This window comes from Somniosus microcephalus, chromosome 10 (assembly GCF_052327205.1).
Source record: "Somniosus microcephalus isolate GS21.2 chromosome 10, FLI_Smic_1.0, whole genome shotgun sequence".
NCBI classification, from domain to species: Eukaryota; Metazoa; Chordata; class Chondrichthyes; order Squaliformes; family Somniosidae; genus Somniosus; species Somniosus microcephalus.
Window position 1 is genome coordinate 194,589,438 of NC_140996.1, and position 21,598 is coordinate 194,611,035.

General features: G+C 43.8%; 1 protein-coding gene across 3 annotated transcripts in view; it reads right to left on the bottom strand.

The window, feature by feature from the left end:
• LOC147111966 (periostin-like) overlaps positions 1 to 21,598 on the bottom strand; it is a 94,091-nt gene that overhangs the window by 41,797 nt on the left and 30,696 nt on the right. For all 3 annotated transcript variants that reach the window (XM_085999398.1, XM_085999397.1, XM_085999396.1), the window contains exons 6-10: positions 13,637 to 13,783; positions 9,941 to 10,082; positions 6,486 to 6,698; positions 3,416 to 3,550; positions 1,611 to 1,759 (exon numbers count right to left, since the gene is read on the bottom strand). In XM_085999398.1, the coding sequence (XP_085855524.1) occupies positions 1,611 to 1,759; positions 3,416 to 3,550; positions 6,486 to 6,698; positions 9,941 to 10,082; positions 13,637 to 13,783 (786 nt within the window). The remainder of the gene's footprint in view (positions 1 to 1,610; positions 1,760 to 3,415; positions 3,551 to 6,485; positions 6,699 to 9,940; positions 10,083 to 13,636; positions 13,784 to 21,598) is intronic.

The window sequence follows — 21,598 nt, forward strand, 5'->3', positions numbered from 1 at the left end:
ACACACAAGGGTAGGCACTTGGGTGTTTTATGCAATGTTCATGTAAAGTTTCTGTTAATGTGGTGTCAAACATTGAAACATTTATTTTCAACACTTTGCGTTCTTGGACAGATTAGTGTGCACCTTTGAAAGTGGCTTAGTGAGTTGCTGTGAATGGTGAGACATAATGGTACACCCCACAATGGTGATAAGTGTGAAAGGAATGGCTTGGGCATTGTAGGGATGCTTTATGGTGTTGGTGCAGGGTAGTGCCAACCTGGCACATTATGTGGCAGCCAGGGTGTACAGCATCAAGTGAAGTAAATCTGGCCATGGTGCGGCCATTCCTGGCTTCCTGGGCAGCAATGTGGTCGGGTGTTGATGCCCTCTGTCCTGTGCAGCATCAGGTGATTGCGGAGAAGGTTGGTGTTGTTGGTTCTGCTGGTGTGCCTGGTGTTGCTGCTGATCGTGATGGGATTCTGAGGACCAAGGTGAGAGAGTATAAAGGGCACCCATGCTGATGGAATAGATGGCAGGTCAAGTAGAGATGACAGAAACGATCTGTGAATGGTGAGAGAGCTAATGAGGTCAGACTGGATGGAGACGTGTGTAAAGTCTTGCAGCATGCTCAATCTGTTGTGGCTGAGGGAAGATATCTCTGTAAGGTGGGAGCTTTTACTGTACATTTGAAGCTGTCAACTCAACAGCTGATTCAATGGCCACTGACCTCCCTCCTCAGCTTGACAGACGTGGCCCATCACCAGCGTGGACCCCGTGGGCGAGCTGTCAAATGCAGAAGGTGAGCTGAAATTCATTCTTAAGTGGCTTTAAACAAGCCACAAATTACCTGAATTGGGTCCCCCACCGTGAACCCACCGCTGCGTGTCGGGTCTGCTCAGCGCTGACAGACCCGACATTTAGTAAAGGAGTTTGGCGGTGGGTTCACAACAGGATCCCAACCCGCTTGGGAAAAGAAACTTTCACATCCCATCCCGCCCGCTGACCCCCTGCAACATCCAGCCCTTTGTGGCTGGAATATCTATTGTTCCCTTCTTTTTTTCCCCCAACTCTTCTAAGGACATTGCTTATCCTGCAGTTTTCAGTCCTCACAAATGGGTTATTGCACCTGGACATTCACCGGTCTTTTCCGCTTATAGATGCTGATGAACCTCCTGCATATTTTCAGCATTTTCTAATTTTTATAAATGATTAATTGTACCCAAACTGGCACTATTATAAATAAGAATATTCTTTCACCACCTGATTTTTTTCCAACAGCCTTCTATTGCTTTTAACTATTTCCCAATACCTGGGTGCTTTGTTTGAGCAATGTGGAGTTACCGAACTTCAAAATTCCAGATTCAGTATTTCTTCAAAATTGCTCTTACATCATTACTTATTAAAAGCATTGCATAAAAATACAAGGAATAAAAGTGCAATTTAAATGAAGAGGTCTAGGGATGAAGATTTTCATTGCACAGTCTTGCGGGAGTTTTGCTTGCAGGGTATGCGTATTGGGAAATCATAATGGAAGTCATGGGAACTACACCTCAGACTTGCACCTAGGAACAACACTTTAAGGGATCTACCCCAGGAACACACACATAGAAATTCCGCCCTTGTGTACTTACAGTGCGGTAGATAAAAACTCTGAGGAAATTTCCTCCCAATGTCTCCAGCTTTTGTCCATTGTACAACTCATTGAGGATCACTTTCAGTTTCAGAACATGGTTTTGTAGGATTACTTTCAGTAATCGCTGATCAAGTCCCATAATTTCCGCTGTCAAATAGAAAAGGAAAAGATAACCTTCGAACTGAATAGTCTGATTAGCCACGAGGAGAAGGAGGGGGGCGTCACATGTGTACACTTATAAATCGAATTGTTACAATGATATAGACTAATCACCCTTTCACCCCGATGACTGTTTATTCAACATCTACTACTGTTCATTCAAATATACTTGCTTAAATAATAATTACATCTTACATTATGAGAAGTTGTTTGGAGGGATTACCAGGCATGTCATGTGAGTGAACTACATTAATGTAAGTAGGTACAATCATCAACCCAGGATGCTTAGAGATGTGATCTGCTAACTTGATTCCCTCAAACAGACAGATTCCAATTGTTCAAATCAATCACTATCACCAGTTAAAAAAAAACTGAACAAGCCATCGAAACACAAAAAATGAAACTAAAGGATATCAACCAGTTGAACAGGATTCTTTTTAATGGTTTGATTTTTAAAAGGATTACTGATGATGAATGCTCCTCCCTCATCAATTAATCTTACAATGGATCATGCAGGTCAACCAAAAAAACAGGTTAACAATGGAAGCAGATAACAATGCAGATAGTGCAAACACAGATGCTTGGAATCCATCACTATTCCCGAATTAGTGAATTTTAACAAATCGACCCAGCATTCCTCACCACTCTGCCTTGGAGCATTTATCAGGCACAGCGCAGCCAATGTATATTGTACCTAACCTTTCCCAAATCCACCTGGATTTGTGGGTTTAGGTCATTAACATAGCCCTGACGTACCCCAGCAGCAGTCCTTTCACTGGCAGGTCCTGTAACTAGAATGAGGGGCAGAAAGTGGAGTAAGAGGCCTGTAAATGCACTAAGGCTGCTGGTCATGAGGCTTTCTGTTTGCTTATCCAAAAACAGCAACTAGAAGACCTCCAGCTCCAAAGAACCAATGGGTCCCTTTTATGGGACCCCGATTTACATTGTATAATGAGGCTCGCCATTAGTGAAGAAAAACTAACAAAGAGGAATCATTTTGAACATACAGTAGTTCCATTTAGATAATATTAACAAGCAACCGAAGACACAAACAGTAACACAGAAGCTTTGTGCAGTCTCACTGCGTGTTGCTGTGAATTAATAGAGGCTGGCTCCTATCACTTCTATACTAACTCCAAATTAATTTGTAGTGAGAATGGTTACTGTCTTCTTTGAAACTTGTAAGTAGGTACAGTCATCAACCCAGGATGCTTAGAGATGTGATCTGCTAACTTGATTTCCTCAAACAGACAGATTCCAGATTCAGAAAGTTACTGTAACTGAAGTGTAATAAGGGCAATTCAATGTTGCCAAATAGAAAGAAAGTATTTAAAACATTTATCCTGATCAGGATTAGTCTTCAGAAGTAACCGATTCTATTAACACTTAAGTTACAAAGACACCACATGGCCTGAAAATTAAAATCTACAATATTATTGCATAAATGATTAATGTGCTTATATCAAACTCCTTTGCTATTCTAAAAGAGCCATTAAAGCATTTAGAATAACCAACTTAATGACTCTGTTAAAAGAGCAGTCAGAGTTAAGTATTTGCACAATAATATCACAAAGTGTGACTTCCAGGATAATATTGCAAAAAAATTCAGCATGTTGCATGAAATATTTGACAATGATAGTTTACCGTTGAAGGCATCATTTATAGGAGCAAATAATGTGTACTCGTGATCTTCTCTGAGCGCAGCAGAAACTCCAGTTTCCTTCACTAAGTCATAAAACGTGGTCTGTTTGCCGTTTGTCAGCTCCAAGACCTGCATAGCTTTAAATGCAACAAGGAATAGGTTATCAGTGATGGTCCAGTTTATCAGTAGTATATCAAAGGTTCTTTAATGGAACCAAACTTGTATTAAAAACAATCAATCATTCAGCTCAATACAACTCATTAAACAATTGTATTAATCTAGCTGTAGGATTCAGATCATTGGGCAATATATGAATGACTATTGACATTTTATCTTAGAGAACTGCAAGTTTCCATCTTTCATCTCTGTCATTATCAGTACGGAGCTATTATATAATCTAGTCACATGTCCAAAGATACACACTTCTTTATTTTTCAACTCTCAGACCTCTGTACACACCAAACGTTTGACTGATGTCCCCATTTCATCTGACCTGTAATGCCACATTAACAGCACTCTATTGGCAAATGTGGCTCTAAAAGATATTGCAGATCTGCCAGCACAGTATCATTTAACACAAATCAGACCTGGTAATGGTTTCTCATTGCATCAGCTCTGGTTGATCCACTGCATCAGTGCCATTTTCTGAACTTAATAACTGGTTCCAACCTAACTTTTCAGGACAACAAACAATACGTGAGCGGTTAAGTTTAACTTTGTTTAGGCCAGGTTATACTGGCCTTGCACACTGGGTGGTCTAGCTTTCTCAGTGGCTTGGAGCAGCACCACAGGTGCAGATCTGATACATAGGCCCCTATTTTCCGATGTCTACGAGTGTGTACGGGCTGTGTACACACCTGTAGGGACATCGGAAATGCAGGCATGCGAAGCACATGCGTTGAAAACCGGCATTTCCGATCTGTCAAGAATCCTCTCGGCGGATCGGACACCTGCCCTGGAGAAGGGCCTCTGCAGGTGGAGAGTTCCGCTTTCTGCAGAACCTCCGCCCACTGAAAACCCTTAGAAATCTTACGCCAGGTAAAAGCACGTGTAAGGCCTGCTTTGACCAGCATAAAAGTTTTAAAAAGTAAAAAAAAAATTTCACTCATTTATAATTTAAAAATAATTTTAAAAAAGGTAAGTTTATTTTTAGCCCCGTAAAAAACTTTAATTCTTTTTTCCAAAAATTACATTTTTGTTTAATATTTAATTTAATGTAATTTTAACTGATTTTAAAAACGTGATGTTTCTTAAAAAATGTTTTTAATGTTTTAGTGTCTTTTTTCAGTGATCCCCATTCATACTTTTGACAGGTCTATCTGTCAAAAGTATGAAGGGGGATTCCCTTCTCCCATTGGCTCCCCAAGGCCCACGTGATCCCAGGGACGCTTGCGAACTGCATGCGTCCCTGGGATACGTGGGCCCTGCGCATTTCGACTGTGGAGAGGCTCAGGATCGGAAATGTTCGGACCTCAGGAGCCTTCAGGTAAGAGCGTAGATTTTTTTCCGATAGCAGGCATCCGCACGCAGGAAGCCTCCTATCAGAAATTACGGGCCATTGTCATTCAGCACAGTGTAGCTATACTTATACTGGGGAATCAGTAAATGCAGGCAGTATAACCTGCCCAGCACAACTGAGGCATATTAAAAAAAACTGTAAACACGCCTCCGCAATCAGGAATCAGGACTACAAGCAGAATTTAATAGCAGTATGGGGAATCTAAGCACCTAACTACCCAACAAGAATTCTTTTTAGGAACATAGGAACAGGAGTCGGCCCATTAGCCCCTCGAGCCTGTTCCGCCATTCAATGAGATCATGGCTGATCTGCGACCTAACTCCATATACCCGCCTTTGCCCCAAATCCCTTAATACCTTTGGTTAACAAAAATCTATCAATCTCAGATTTAAAATTAAGTTGATGACCTCACATTTGCCTGTACTGAAATGCATTTGCCACAGTTTTGCCCATTCACTTAAAGGAAATTCCACAAAAATACAAATTAGTAATACCCATATTTATAGTGACAAAAATCAGGAAAATTAAACAACAGTGAATACACATGAAATATTTTTCTGCTCATTTAAATATATTGTAGTTTAAAGAATTATGATTTTTTTCAGATGATTGAATATTCTTCTAATAAGTAAAATATTTTTTGCAATTGAATGACTGAGGTTTATACAAATACTATACCAATAGCATTAATCTTTCTAATGATATAGCTTTCTAGTATAATAGTCTCACTGGGCCTCCAATAACTAGAATAGTTATTTGGATGTGTAACACACACATTTAAAATGATACCTTGCTCCATTGAACATCATTGTGATAAATGTATTCTTCTGCAGTACACTTGCTCTGTTTTCAAACATTTCATTTTTCCACAATTTGAGTGCCCGTATTGATGAGCTGTAAGATTAAATGGAAATTGTGCCTCTGTGAATGTTGGGGGCGGGGCGGGGTGGGGGGGGAGGATATAATCGGGTTTGGATGTGATGCCTCTTATGATTGTACTTGGCTATAGTTCCATATATGCCATCAAATCAGTTCCTTCAGTGGAGAAAATGTGGCACTAAAACTCATTGTAGGTCTCCCAGTGCAGTGTCATAGTTAACAGTGCCAGCAGGACTAACACCTAGCCATGGTGATTGTTTCACATTAAGTCAGCTCCAACTGATTCACTGCATCAGTGCCATTGTGTGTACTTAACAACTGGTACAAATCTAACTTTTGGGTAGTGTTTGTCCCATTCTAAGGATATTTGTGTTTTTATAAACAAGGGTGATGTCAGCATCATCTGCTTCATGAATTAATTCCTGGTAATAAGCAGATATTTTCAAATTGGTACAAACTCCCAGTTTTGCTCCCTATACAGTAAGCACTGATTTTTGTAAGAAAGGTATAGAACTTTTATTGGTTTCAAACTAGATGAAAATAATTTATTGTGCTTAACTCTTTAACTGTCAAAAGCTAGAAATGCAATAGAGTTTCTTTGGAAAGTGTACGAGGAAGAGAAGACGTACATATCATTTAACTATTTCTGTAGCCCATAGTCTATCATCAATTACCTGCATCTGGAATCAGCACTTCATCAATGAAGTGAATCACGCCATTGCTTGTCACAATGTCTTTGCGATTGACCATCTTCTGTCCATTAACAGTAAGACTATCACCGTCACATCCAATCTCTATATGTGTTCCTTCCAAGGTAGCATAGGTTGAACCAGACATGATGGCTTCTGAACACTGGACAGAGTTGAGAATGTGATAGTTCAGCATAGCTGCAAGAAAATGACAGAAGATTTATGTCTACAAACTAACTAGATCACATTCAAACTCTGATACATAAGCCCTGATTTTTAACTTGGGGCGGAGCCAAAGCAGGTGGCAATCATCTGGAACATGAGTTCTGGGAGATTCTAACTTCTGGGTCGCATTAACATGCTCAGATACTGACTCCCACTCCAAACTGGCTGGAATTACGTCACAGCTGGCGGGTGGAAGGTGAAATTTGTGGGGGGGTCAGACCACTACCAGGGACCTGGAAAACTGGTACTCGACAATAAAAGTCAGGAATGGGGAGAAGGGTTGGTATAGTCCGGGATTGGGTTAGTCCAGGATCTACAAGAAGCCCAAGATATCCTTGTGGGCCAGGAGGAGCATTCCTGTTCCTTCTGGCCCACAAAGAACCTATAAAAAGTTTTTTTTTAATGTGATTATCTGGGCCTTTTGTGGCCAGGATCCTGTCTACCACCAGAGGGATCAAGACTGTGCAAGGTGTAGTCAGGCCTGTGTAAAATGGCGTCATCGGGACACAATTTTGTCATTTAAATTAGGACCTTGTTCCTCTGGGGCGGACGGCCATCCTGTGCCTGAATTCAGGCAGATGTGGGAACATATTTGGAATGTGATCTTAACCCCCCACTTTCATTGTTCCTGCAGAGCTGGGGGCAGGGGATGGAGGGAGAGGCGATTAAAATCAAGCAGGCCTACTATTGCAACCAAAGCCAATAGAAATGTAATAAATGTAAAGCAGTGATTAGCAAGACTTTTCAAGCACATATGCAATGGATCCCGTTTCTAATCATACCCAATTCAGTTGCCAAACTGGTGATATCAAGCAGAATATGGCAGGAAATGGTTTAAAACCAAAAATGTAAAAAGCGATATATCAACTGAACTAAAAATAAAAGTTGAAGTCAATGGAAATGAAATTGGGAGGAACGTATAACAGACGGCTGAATCGATTGGTAGGTTTTGCCAATTCTGCCAATTCATTGGAGCCAATTTATTTCTACCTCCTGTTGGAGAATTAAGAATTAATAATCAAACTGAACTGTATAACTATAACTGGTCTTGAAGCAACAGGCTTCCTAGGGATAACAGGAGAGATGGAATAGTAGGCTGGCTATGAGTGGGGGGGGGGATGAATTATGTTCCATTCCAGATGTCTTCTCATCATCTGCAAGGAATGCCTGTGCAAGGAAATGCGTGACTGGAACAACATCGACCATGAATGATTAATGTATAATTTTAGTGATTAGTGTAACAAATATAAGCAGAGGTATCAATTAACCATAGTATAGAATGGATGTCTGTTACAATTTGGATAAAAAGCTATCCTTGGGAAGGTCTGGGGACAGCTAAATCATGAAGTCTGGAGGTAATTAATCATGAGGGAGTTAGACAGGTTAGACGTCTGAAAGGGAGAAACCCAACGCTACCTTTGTACATCATAGATTGATCACCTATGCTGTATGAATAAAGTCTGTTCCGTGTACTCAGTTAATGTTGTGAACGTCTTACTCGAAGCGTGTTGCTGACAAGCATAGAAGGAAGGAGGTTGACTCTACACCTCCCAGGCTGCCTGTCCCTTTAACCTGCTACAGATGTCCATCTCCTGCAGCAGCAGCCACTTCCCACCCCCTCCAGCAGTGGGATGCCAAGTGCAGGCAGGAATTCAACCGAGAGTCAGCAAATAAGGCTTTTCCTGAGCATCAACTGAGTGGACAAAGCCTGTCGCACCACACTTGGTCTGCAGATCAGGTCGGGGAGGAAAACCTCAACATAGAGAGAAAGCGATAGAGAGATAGAGAAAGAGTGAAGAATCTTGTCTTGTTGAAACTTAAGTCTATTTTTGAATGAAATGTGATTTTTATTTCATTGGATTTCTAAAAAAAAATCATATTTAATGCAAAGTCCAGAATTGCATGACCAGATAAAATTAAATATTCTTTAAATGCATCTGTCAGAACTTTCAAAGCCCAACACAATAGCCAGCTAAATCCTTGTGAAAAATGGGGTTTGTTTTGAACGTAGTTTCTAAGCGGGAAAAATTGGGTTGCTTTGCGCCTCCCGTTAGTGCCCTAAGAGGGCGCTAATGGGAGGCGCAAAGCAACAAGCGCCCGGGCACGGCGCCACCCACGCCTCCCGTGAAATTCAGTGGTAGGTTAGCGGCGGCGCTAACCGGTAGTGCCCTGTGGCGCTGCGCTGCCGGCGATGACGTCATCGCCGTGCGCAGCGCCCCGGTCACGATCTTCAGGAACGCCCCCGACTTACCGCCAGACGCTATGTCCGACGGGGTCGGGGGGCCTACCTGTGGCCAGGGAAGCGCTATTTAAAGGCGAGGTGCGGGGCGGCCATTTTTGTTGCTGGCCGCCTGCCGGCACCTGCCTGCGCTCCCGTCCCCAGCCTCCTGACTCGTCCCTCCGCGGAGTGCCAGCTGCGCTCCAAGAGCCCGGCACTTCTCTTGAGTGCCGGGCTCTTTTGCCGGCACTCCTGATCCCCGGGGGCCCAGCTGGGCCCCGGGTCATGCTGTGCAAGGACCCTCCCCTTTAAGAAGGGGAGGAAGGCCTGCAGTACTGCGGCGCGACGTGCTTCCCACTTGGGGCGCAACCATTCAAGTTCCTGCGCGGGGCGCTAATTTTTCCAGGGTGCTAAAATTGCGCCCCGGCGAAGTTAGTGCCTCAAAAGGGGCACTACTCAAATTTTAGCCCTTCTCTAGCACACACAATACCATTTACTTGCAGGATCCCCAGACTATTCTGACATTTATCAAACAATAAAGACGCAAGTGGCTAATTACATTCTTCAAACTATGTTTACATAGCATCAGGACTGGATTTATGACCAACAGGATGCTATGTTATTTTTTAAAACTCTTTGCAGACTGAAGACTGAAGACACATTGGAGTAGATCTTGACTGTGCGATAGTGTAAAATGGATGATAGCTAGTCAGCAGCCTGTTTTACATCTCCCCGAGTTTTATTTCCATTGATTTCAATAGATAGCTGACTCGCTATCACCCATTTTACGCTATCGCACAAAGTCAAGATCTATGCCCTTGTGCCTATTCAGCCAGCAAACTGTTTTAACATATCTGAAATGCAAATACGGAGACAAACTGAAGCAAACTGGAATGCGAGCGTAGCAACAAACATAAGGGGCAATCCAAATGTTTGCTTTGAGCTAATTGACCTGTGCTCAGTCATTTATTGCATTGCGCCTCGGTTAACAAAGTACCTTTTAGTGCCACAGGGTCACTTAGGATGCGTTCCAGCACTTCTCGTGAAAGTTTATCGAAGGCTTCGTTGGTAGGAGCAAAGACTGTGTAATGTCCATCTTTGCCAAGGATTTCAAGCAACCCGGAGGCAGTGGCAGCAGCCTAAAAGGAAAGAACATTAGACAGTATCCAATAAGTTACAATTCTTGATATTTTCAGGATTCCACATAAACATTCAATGTTTTAATGATACAATATGCAAATGCAGCTATGTAATAAAAACAAGTTGAGGCACCAGAATTGTGCAAATTTTTTTAGAATTTTCACTAAGATAAATGGTCTTCAGGCATGTTCATTGGCAAAAATGAATGACAAAAAAGACACCTCCAGTTAGCAGTCCAATGACAAATATAGATGGTAAAATGTTCCCTGGGGTGGCTCAATTTAAAGTTAAATTGCCACGTTTTTAATTACATGATACCATTACATTATACAGTCTATATTTTTTTGATTATTTTTATCTGACAAACCTGCGTAAATTGAGAAAAACCAAAAGGAAAATTGGAATGAAGAACCATTACCCTGGACATTAGGAACCACTGAAGAAGTTTGAAAAGCCACAAACTATGAAGGCTGCCCCTTTAAATTGCTGTAAGCCTTTAAATCCATTCTACAATAGGCAACCTCCCAATCAGACATTTGCATTGTCGAGAGTTCACCTCCACCTGGTTAACGGGGCTGACTCCAGAACTACAAGCGGTGTCAGCTCACTAGTATTACTGGCTCCAAATTTTGTTGGGGTATGATCCCAGCAGGTATTCCAGCATTGTGCCTTATGGTACAGTACAATGCTAATCTTGCCAGAATTTATGGGACAGGTGGGAAGGTATCTCATGAACACAGGGCAGATAGACACATTGCGATGCCTGCCTACTCAATGTCCACAGAAACTCTGGCTTTGTAACACCATGGGATTCTCCTCAGCCCCCTTAGTAAATCAGCCTATCTGCACATATCTTTAAAAAAAATGATCTTCTTTGGGGTCCAGGGTGCTTGCCTGGCCTGGACTCCGGCAGTGGGGTCCAATACACCATTGATGAGACTCGCATGCCTCCACTCCTTCAGCATACCAAATGCTGCTACAATGCCGTGTTCTCACCGAGGATTGGCGGCGGGAATTCCCAGCTGAGGGAATCACCACTCCCAGTCAGTTATTTGCTTGGCAAGGGTCAGGCAGATGTTCCACTCCTTACAAGGCATTGAGAAAACACCCTGAAACAGCAGAGAGCCAGCATAACCAGATCTCTACCATTTTCCAGGGGTTCCACTGGTTTTCCATTAGAGTTATGGTGGGAGACTGGTGGAGCCACTGCAGAATTTGAGGGCCTGCAATCTTTATACAGGAAACTTTGTGCTATCCGGCACCCACGGGACCGAGCTGCTGCCGTTGCCTCAAAACTGCCGTACTCTCCAGAGCTAATGTTGAGAGATACGGAGATTCTTATCTCCGTATTTGACAACAAACACTGTTGCTTAGCAACAGCTTCTAAACACTCGGGTGTGGCCTGCAAGCTCTGTAGCTGAAGCTGTTGCTATAGCTACAGACCTTGCACAGCTTGACTGTTCAAACAAAGCAAAAAAACCAAACAAAAAGAATAAAAAACAGCTGCTGATTTTTGCCGGTGGCTCCAGATTGCCGGATAGCTCACCTCTGGATAGCACAAAGTTTCCTGTAGTTCCACACAGGCTTTCACCTGATGGTGACATAATGCTAATTTTGACTGGCTCTGGGTCACTTATGCAATACCATGTAAACCATGACATGATGTGATTGGGAAACTTTGGAAGAATTTTCCAGTGTAGGGTTAGACAGGAGTCCACATCTCATTGCAATGCCACAGGGAGCTCTGCTGACACAGCTGCCATTGGGAAGAGGAGGCTCCACAAACAACAGCTGCCAAGGTGTGGTTTGCTAACTCTCTCTGCAAAATGTTGGAATGTGGGAGTGGGTGGCACGTCAACCTGCCTGGCATCCTTCCACTGGTTCTGTTTTCCTGCGAACATGTTGACTCTAAAAATTCCTGGTGGCAAATCCTCTGGTGCCAATAAAGTGGCAGAATAATTAAATAAATAGCTGCATGTGACACAAAGGGGGCGATTTTGCCGGCGCTCAGGGGTTGGGTTTGTTGGCAGGACTGCGGGCAAAATCAAAAAGATTGGCAGCGGGTCCCGAACCCGCTTCCATCCCACCTCCAATCAATCTTCCTGGAAGTCGGGTCCCCGATTTGCACAGGGACCCGACTCCTAGCGGCATGAAGAGGATTATAGCCACTTAACTGCCTGTTAACAGGTAGTTAATAGGCAGTTAAGAGGCTTTTTCCAATTTTGACACTTCTGCTGCGGGCTTCCCGACATTGGGAAACCCCGCCAGGGTAAGTGTGATGTGCTGTGGGTCTACTCTAATGTTTGTGTATAGATGACAGCTGCAGAAGTGGTGCGAAGGATCTAATGGGACGCTGGTGAGTTGCAGAGGTAGGAAGATGTTGGGAAAGTCATTTTAATGTGTTTAGAATTTTCTGTACGTGGCAAGCTTTGAAATGTTTGTGTAGTCCCACCTCATTGGGAGAACCTCTCTTACCAGTGACAGATTGCTTCTGTAACCTCACTTGTAGCTGCCATCTGTTCTAGCCTAAGGAGGGAGTCACTGGAGAGCCTGGATGCAAGGGCTCACCTTTGTACAGTGATTGTCAGTGTTTGCAACACCTCAATGCAGTCAAACACTGAAAAAATAATTGTCAAAAAGAAATGGTGGTGGCCCCTTTAAGAAAATCGGCAGATGACGCGTCATCAACTGATGTCATCTGACTTCGGCTTTCTCTTAATTGGCTGGCAAACCCGCAGGGCAGGCTTAACAAGGCCAATTGATGCAAAATATCGTCTGTGCATTGGACGTCGTTGGGGGTGGGACTAGAACCCGAAAGGCAGCAGTCCCGCCCCCAACGCGCCTCTTCAGATAAGATCCCGGCCAAAGACTCATGAAAGTTGAAGTGCTAGCTGGAAACTAAAGAAGACAACAAGAAGGGTTTTTAAAAAGCCCATTGCACTTACCTTGAAAGTGTATGGCCCTTTTAACTGCCAACCTGCTTGCAAATCCTCCCAATGTCTTGTCCCGTCAGGTTTCTCTGGCATGCTGGAGACTTGGTGACCAGCATGCTTTGGGCTCAAAAACAGTATAGAGCCCTTTCACGCACCCTCTGAATACATCCCACCCGCCTGTTTTGGGTGGGAGCTCCAGACACCTGTACCAGGCCCAACCCGAAAATCAAATGGGGCCTTAACCAAATGGCAATCTGATTTCTGCCAGATTTGCATTCCTCTACTGCCCACAATTGAAATGGTAGTGAGAAAAAAAGTAGCCTCCAATGTGTTCATTCACAATGCCACATTTTCACTCACCTTAACTATTGGATTATTGTGCTAGGTTACTCAGGTTTTCAGGTAGAACATTAAGCATTTATTATACAAACATTTAAACTTAATAGTGCTAGATTACTTTTTGTATGTGCATAACTCCTTAAACTGAAGGTTTACAATAAGCACCTTCAAATTCAATAATCGTCAATATTTAATGTGCTGACAGTCAGAGGTTAATAGCCCTCCATTTTGTTGTACAATGATGACACTTAATGTGGATTATCTGCTTTACTTCAACTTACTCTGAGAGATGAAAGCTCATCAGTTCCTTCAATGACATCCTCTATGGTGTTACCAACTGCTGTGATAACTCGGTCAATGACATGCACAATACCATTGGTGGCAATCTGGTTTGCATAAATTACTCTAGCGCAGTTCACTGTGACAATCTGCAAAGGACAAAAAGAAAGGAATACATTGTCAGGTTTTACAATTGGTTGATTTTTTTAAACTTACATATACAAACATTTTGAACCTAGTTCCACATTTTCAACACTCTGCTGATAAAGGAATGCATCCAGGAATATTATAAAGGTTCCAGTTATATAGATGAAGTATAGAAGAATATTTTCCAGATAAAACTTCAATCTTCTTTTACTCCCTTCCCTCCATGGCCCACCTCTGTGGCACCACCCTATCATAGTTCCATTCCTATCTGTCTCAATGTAGCCAACCCTTTTACTGAAATGCCTTCTCCTTCCAGATCCACATAGTCATCTGTGGCATGCCCTAATATTCCACCTTTGTGCCATTTCTATTTCTAAACTACATGTTTGGCAACATCATTCAAGATGGTGGATAGTGTAGCGGTTATATTACTTCTTTAAATTCATTCACAGGATGTGAGCACCACTGACAAGGCCAGGATTTATTGTCCATCCTAATTGTCCTTGAGAAGTTGGTGGTGAGCCACCTTCTTGAAACACTTCAGTCCGTGTGGTGAAGGTACACCCACAGTGCTGTTGGGGAGGGACTTCCAGGATTTTGACCCAGCGACGATGAAGGACTGGTGACATATTTCCAAGTCAGGATGGTGTGTGACTTGGAGGGGAACTTGGAGGTGGTGGTGTTCCAATGCACTTGCTTCCCTTGTTCTTCTAGATGGTAGAGGTCGTGGGTTTGGGAGGTGCTGCCGTAGAAGCCTTGGCAAGTTGCTGCAGTGCATCTTGTAGATGGTACACACTGCAGCCATGGTACGCCGGTGGTGGAAGGAGTGAATGTTTAAGTTGGTGGATGGGGTGCCAATCAAGTGAGCTACTTCGTCCTGGATGGTGTTGTGTTTCTTGTTGTTGGAGCTGCACTCATCCAGGCAAGTGAAGAGTATCCCATCACACTCCTGACTTGTGCCTTGTAGATGGAAAGGCTTTGGGGAGTCAGGAGGTGAGACACTCACTGCAGAATACCTAGCTTCTGAGCTGCTCTTGTTGCCACAGTATTTATGTGGCTGGTCCAGTTACATTTCTGGTCAATGGTGACCCCCAGGATGTTGATGGTGGGGGATTCGGTGATGGTAATACCATTGAATATCAAGGAGAGGTGATTTGACTCTCTCTTGTTGGAGATAGTCATTGCCTGGCACTTTCGTGGCACGAATGTTATTTGCCACTTATCAGCCCAAGCCTGAATGTTATCCATTTCTTGCTGCATGCGGGCACGGACTGCCTCATTATCTGAGGAGTTACGAATGGAATTGAACACTGTGCAATCATCAACGAACATCTCCACTTCTGACCTTATGTTGGAGGGAAGGTTTGATGAAGTAGCTGAAGATGGTTGGGCCTAGGACACTGCCCTGAGGAACTCCTGCAGCGATGTCCTGGGCTGAGATGATTTGCCTCCAACAACCACAACCATCTTCCTTTGTGCTAGGTATGACTCCAGCCAGTGGAGAATTTTCCCCCTGATTCCCATTGACTTCAATTTTACTAGGGCTCCTTGATGCCACACTCGGTCAAATGCTGCCTTGATGTCAAGGGCAGTCACTCTCACCTCACCTCTGGTATTTAACTCTTTAGTCCATGTTTGGACCAAGGTTATAATGAGATCTGGAGCAGAGTGGTCCTGGCGGAACCCAGACTGTGCATCGGTGAGCAGGTTATTGGTGAGTAAGTGCAGCTTGATAGCACTGTTGATGACACCATCCATCACTTTGCTGATGATTAAGAGTAGGCTGATGGGGCGGTAATTGGCCTGATTTGGATTTGTCCTGTTTTTTGTGGACAGGACATAGCTGGGAAATTGCCCACTTTGTCGGGTAGATGCCAGTGTTGTAGTTGTACTGGAACAGCTTGGCTAGAGGCACAGCTAGTTCCAGAGCACAAATCTTCAGCACTATAGCTGAGGTGTTGTCAGAGCCTATAGCCTTTGCTGTATCCAGTGTGCTCAGCTGTTTCTTGATATCACGTGGAGTGAATTGAATTGGCTGAAGATGGTGGGGACCTCAGGAGTTGAATCATCTACTTGGCACCTCTGGCTGAAAATGGTTGCAAAGTGTCTTTTACACTCATGTGCTGGGCTCCCCCATCATTGAGGATGGGGCTATTCATGGAGCCTCCTCCTCCCGTTAGTTGTTTAATTGTCCAGCACCATTGACAGCTGGATGTGCCAGGACTGCAGAGCTTTGATCTGATCCATTGTTTGTGGGATCGCTTAGCGATGTCTATAGAATGCTGCTTCCACTGGTTAGCCTGCTTTTAGTCCTGTGTTGTAGCTTCACAAGGTTGGCACCTCATTTTTAGGAATGCCTGATGCTGCTCCAGGCATGCTCCTGCACTGAATGAACCAGGTTTGTTCCCCTGGCTTAATGGTGAGGGATACACTGGGCCAAGAGGTTACAGATTGTGGTGGAATAAAATTCTGCTGCAGGTGAGGAGGATTTGGCAGGGTTGACTGGGCTGGGTACATCTTTGTAGTGTCCGGATCCAGTGCCTATGGTGGTCCGTCCAATATTATAATTCTTCGTAGCGGTTTGGTACAACTGTGTGGTTTGCTAGGCCATTTCAGAGGAAGTTAAGAGTCAACCACATTTCTGTGGGTCTAGAGTCATATATAGGATGGGTAAGGACAGCTGATTTCCTTCCCTAAAGGGCATCAGTGAACCAGATGAGTTTTTACAACAATCCGGTAGTTTCATGGTCACCATTACTGATTCTACATTTTTGTTCCCGATTTATTCAATTAATTGAATTTAAATTCCACAGCTGCCGTGGTGGGATTTGAATGCATGTCTCTGGATCATTACTCCAGGCGTGCTGGGATTACCAAGCCAGTAACAGAACAACAATGCTACCGTACCCGCTATATGACTGCACTAGTAATCCAGAGGCCTGGATTAATAATCCAGAGAACGTGTGTTCAAAGCCCACCATGGCAGTTTCAGAATTTGAATTCAATATTAAAAAAATATGGAAATATGGGGTTGTATAGTGGTCGGGAAACCCGGGAGAGCGGGTTTCCCGCAAGTCCTGCCGAATTTAACGGCAGGGCCTGATTAGCATTTCAAAGTTCTGAATCCCGCCTGCAGCCAGCCAGATGGAGAGGCTGTCTGGTGAATAGCCCTGCGGCACTAGGCCGCAGAGAGGATGGAAGGAGGGGTGTGTGGGGGGGTTGGAGGCTGGAGGAGGATCGGGGCTGGTTGTGGATCGGGGCCGGAGGATCAGGTGCCGAAGGGGGGAGGCTGGAAGCCGGAGGGGGGAAATTGGAGATTCGAGGTCTTGTGGGGAGGGGCGTCAGGGGCCTCGGGTGGGGGAGGTCAGAAGGGTCGGGGGGCAGATCAGAGAAAGGTCAGAGGCCTCGGGGGGGGCAGATCGGAAGAGCCGGGGGTGTCCGATCGCGGTGGGTTGGCGAGGCAGGGACGCTGGATCCAGCAGGTAAGTAGAAAGGCACTTACCTCCTGGATCCAGCAGTCCTCACCTGCCTTTAGCTGGCGGGTTCCCCGAAGCCTGGGAAACTCGGCCAGCTAAAGTTAAATTTGAAATGGTGGTTCACTATGAAATACGGAGCCGCATTATAATACTTAAATGGCGACTCACCTCCTGGGATCTGGTTGGCTGCCCCCCACCGTCCCACCTCTGTTAAAACTGGATATGGGCGGGTTGGGGTCGGGGTTCAGTTTTTTAACTCTTTAACCTCCCACCCAACCCCAACCCACCCCTTTTTGGGGGTTAAAATTCCCCCCCATAATCTTTAATTATGTTACCCTGCAGTCATCATTTTCTTTGCTGTTTTACTGTACTATCTTAATCCATGCTTCCTTAGATCCCAACTTCCTATTGCAATTGGTGAATTTATCTTATAACTTTTAAAGAGTTTCTTCAAAAACAGCTGAAAAGCTGCATCTCACAGTGTCATAAATCTCATCCTCATAAAGAAACTACTCATGAAATAACGCTGGACGACCAGCTGGTGGCGCCGCCCTAGGAGTATAAATACTCGGGCATGGGCCCAGCTTCCCAGGGACATTTTGTAAGACAAGGAACTAGTGAAGTACAACTAGACTTCCATGTTCTGAAACAAGTTGATTAAAGCCTTGCTTTATACTCAAACCAAGTGTGTAGTGAGTTTTATTACGTCACACAGTTTGAGCTGCAGCAGATATCACAGGGTAGATTTTATGAATTAGTACTGTCGTGATAAGAGAGCATATCAAGAATTTGGGCTCATAGGTCATTCATTTTAATGGATGGAACATAGTGTGGGTTCCACTGATCTCTGCACCTGAATTTCTGAGACGCACTCCCACCATGCAAAGCTCTGCTCCAAGAGTGCGGATTCATAAAATCTACCCCGACATTTGCTGCAAAGCAAACATTCCTGGGCGGACAATACTGCAGTTGTGGGAACAACAGGTGGAAGGCTTTCTTTATTCATTATTTGTAATAAGTCATAAGCATATTCTTTATATTCTCATTTATGATTTCAGTACAGATAGAAAACAAAGGAAATCTTCATCTAGAATTTCCATAAGAACTAAGGATGTGCGAGAACTTCCCAAAAAGCATCATTGTGTCTTAAAAAAAAAAGCCTATTGCTGCATTTGCAGTATATCTTCTTGTATATGATTGGTTTCATAAAACTGGAGCTGCCCTGGGATCTCAATACATAACTAGACTGTTAATGTGCCATAAAGACCAGGAATGTTCCAGGTTCCATCCCTCCTTTCCATTAAGTTAGTTGATCTATCGTGGCAATAGTACGGGTGGTACAATTGGTGACAGCACTCATGGGCCAGGAAGGGGTAAAACCAACTAGGGATCCTGCTCTTGACCAGTATCCTAGTAACTACCACTCCTGAAGTGCAGCCATGGGAATCTCAAGCAAAAGCAGGACAACAAAAGGCAGTGATGGTCTCCGAGGTTGACTGTGGCGACAGTCAATAATAATTCTAATAGGCCTAAGAGCATTAAAAAAACAAGCCTGAAGGCTTTGTGTCTTAATGCGAGGCGCATTTGTAATAAGGTGGATGAATTGGCTGTGCAAATAGAGGTAAACGAATATGATTTGGTTGGGAAAACGGAAACGTGGCTCAAGGACGGCCAAGACTGGGAGCTCAACATCCAGGGGTATTCGATATTCAGGAAAGATAGGCAAAAAGGAAAGGGAGGTGGGGTAGCATTACTGGTTAAAGAAGGGATTAACACAATTGTAATGAAGGATATTAGCTCTGATGATGTGGAATCTGTATGGATAGAATTGAGAAATACTAAGGGGAAAAAAACATTAGTGGGAGTGGTATATAGACCTCCCAACAGTAAGGCGGAGGTTGGGGATGGCATTAAAAGGGAAATTAAAGAAGCATGCAATAAGGGCACAGCAGTCATCATGGGTGACTTTAATCTACATATAGATTGGGCTAACCAAATTAGTAACAATACTGTGGAGGAGGAATTCCTGGAGTGTTTACGGGATGGTTTCCTGGGCCAATATGTCGAGGAACCAACCAGAGATCAGACCATCTTAGATTGGGTATTATGTAACGAGAAAAGATTAATTAGCAATCTTGTTCTACGAGGCCCCTTGGGTCAGAGCGATCATAATATGATCGGATTCTTCATTAAGATGGAGAATGAAGTAGTTGACTCAGAGACTAGGGTCCTCAATTTAAATAAAGGAAACTACGATGGTCTGAGGAGCGAGTTGGGTAGGATTGATTGGGGAATGGCACTCAAAGGGTTGATGGTGGATAGGCAATGGCAAACATTCAAAGACCAAATGGATGAGCTGCAGAATTTGTTCATCCCAGTTTGGCATAAAAATAAAACAAAAAAGGTGACTCAACCATGGCTAACAAGGGAAATTAGGGGTAGCAGAAGATCCAAGGAGAGGACATATAAATTGGCAAGAAAAAGCAGCAAACCTGAGGATTGTGAGCAGTTTAGGATTGAACAAAGGAGGACAAAGGGATTAATTAAGAAAGGGAAAATAGAATATGAGAGTAAGCTTGCAGGGAACATAAAAACTGACTGTAAAAGCTTTTATAGATATGTGAAGAGAAAAAGATTGGTGAAGTCAAGCGTAGGTCCCTTGCAGTCAGAATCAGGGGAATTTATAATGGGGAACAAAGAAATGGCAGACCAACTAAATACATTTTTTGGTTCTGTCTTCACAAAGGAGGACACAAATAACCTCCCAGAGATGCCAGGGAACGTAGGGTCTGATGAAAGGGTGGAACTGAAAAAAATCAGTATTTGTAGGGAAATGGTGTTAGGAAAATTGAAGGGACTGAAGGCCGATAAATCCCCAGGGCCTGATAATCTACATCCCAGGGCACTTAAGAAAGTGGCCCTAGAAATAGTAGATGCATTGCTAGTCATCTTCCAGAACTCGATGGACTTTGGAACAGTACCCATGGATTGGAGGGTAGCTAATGTTGCCCCACTATTCAAAAAAGGTGGTAGAGAAAAAGCAGGGAATTATAGACCGGTAAGCCTGACATCGGTAGTGGGGAAAATGCTAGAGTCCATTATAAAAGATGTAATAGCAGAGCACTTGGAAAGCAGTGACAGGATTGGACAAAGTCAACATGGATTTACAAAAGGCAAATCATGCTTGACTAATCTACTGGAATTTTTTGAGGATGTAACTGGTAAAATAGATAAGGGAAAACCAGTGGATGTGGTGTATTTGGACTTTCAGAAGGCTGTTGATAAGGTCTCGCATAAGAGATTAGCGTGCAAAATTAAGGCACATGGGATTGGGGGCAAGGTATTGACTTGGATAGAGAACTGGTTGGCGGACAGAAAGCAAAGAGTTGGAATAAACGGGTCATTTTCCGAGTGGCAGGCAGTGACTAGTGGGGTACCGCAAGGATCGGTCCTAGGACCCCAGCTGTTCACAATATATATTAATGATCTGGACGAGGGAATTGGATGTAATATCGCCAAATTTACAGATGACACAAAGCTGGGTGGGAGGGTATGCTGTGAGGAGGATGTCATGAAATTCCAGTACGATTTGGACAGGTTGGGTGATTGGGCAGAAACATGGCAAATGCACTATAATGTGGATGAATGTGAAGTTATCCACTTTGGTGGCAAAAACAGGAAGGCAGATTATTATTTGAATGGCAATAGATTGGGAGAAGTGGAAGTGCAACGAGATCTGGGTGTCCTTGTGCACCAGTCGCTGAAGGTAAGCATGCAGGTGCAGCAGGCGGTTAAGAAGGCAAGTGGTATGTTGGCCTTCGTAGCAAGAGGGTTTGAGTACAGGAACAAGGATGTCTTGCTACAGTTGTACAGGGGCTTGGTGAGACCGCACCTTGAGTATTGTGTGCAGTTTTGGTCGCCTTATCTGAGGAAGGACGATCTTGCCATGGAAGGAGTGCAGCGAAGATTCACCAGGCTGATACCTGGGATGGCAGGAATGACGTATGAGGAGAGATTGTGTCGATTGGGCTTATACCCACTGGAGTTTAGAAGATTGAGAGGGGATCTCATCGAAACCTATAAAATTCTGTCAGGCCTGGACAGACTAGATGCAGGAAGGATGTTTCTGATGGCCGGGGAGTCCAGAACCAGGGGTAATAGTCTAAGGATAAGGGGTAAGCCATTTAGGACTGAAATGAGGAGGAATTTCTTCACCCAGAGAGTGGTGAACCTGTGGAATTCTCTGCCACAGAGGGCGGTGGAGGCCAGTTCATTAAATATATTCAAGAAAGTGTTGGATATATTTCTTAAGGCTAAAGGGATCAAGGGATATGGGGAGAA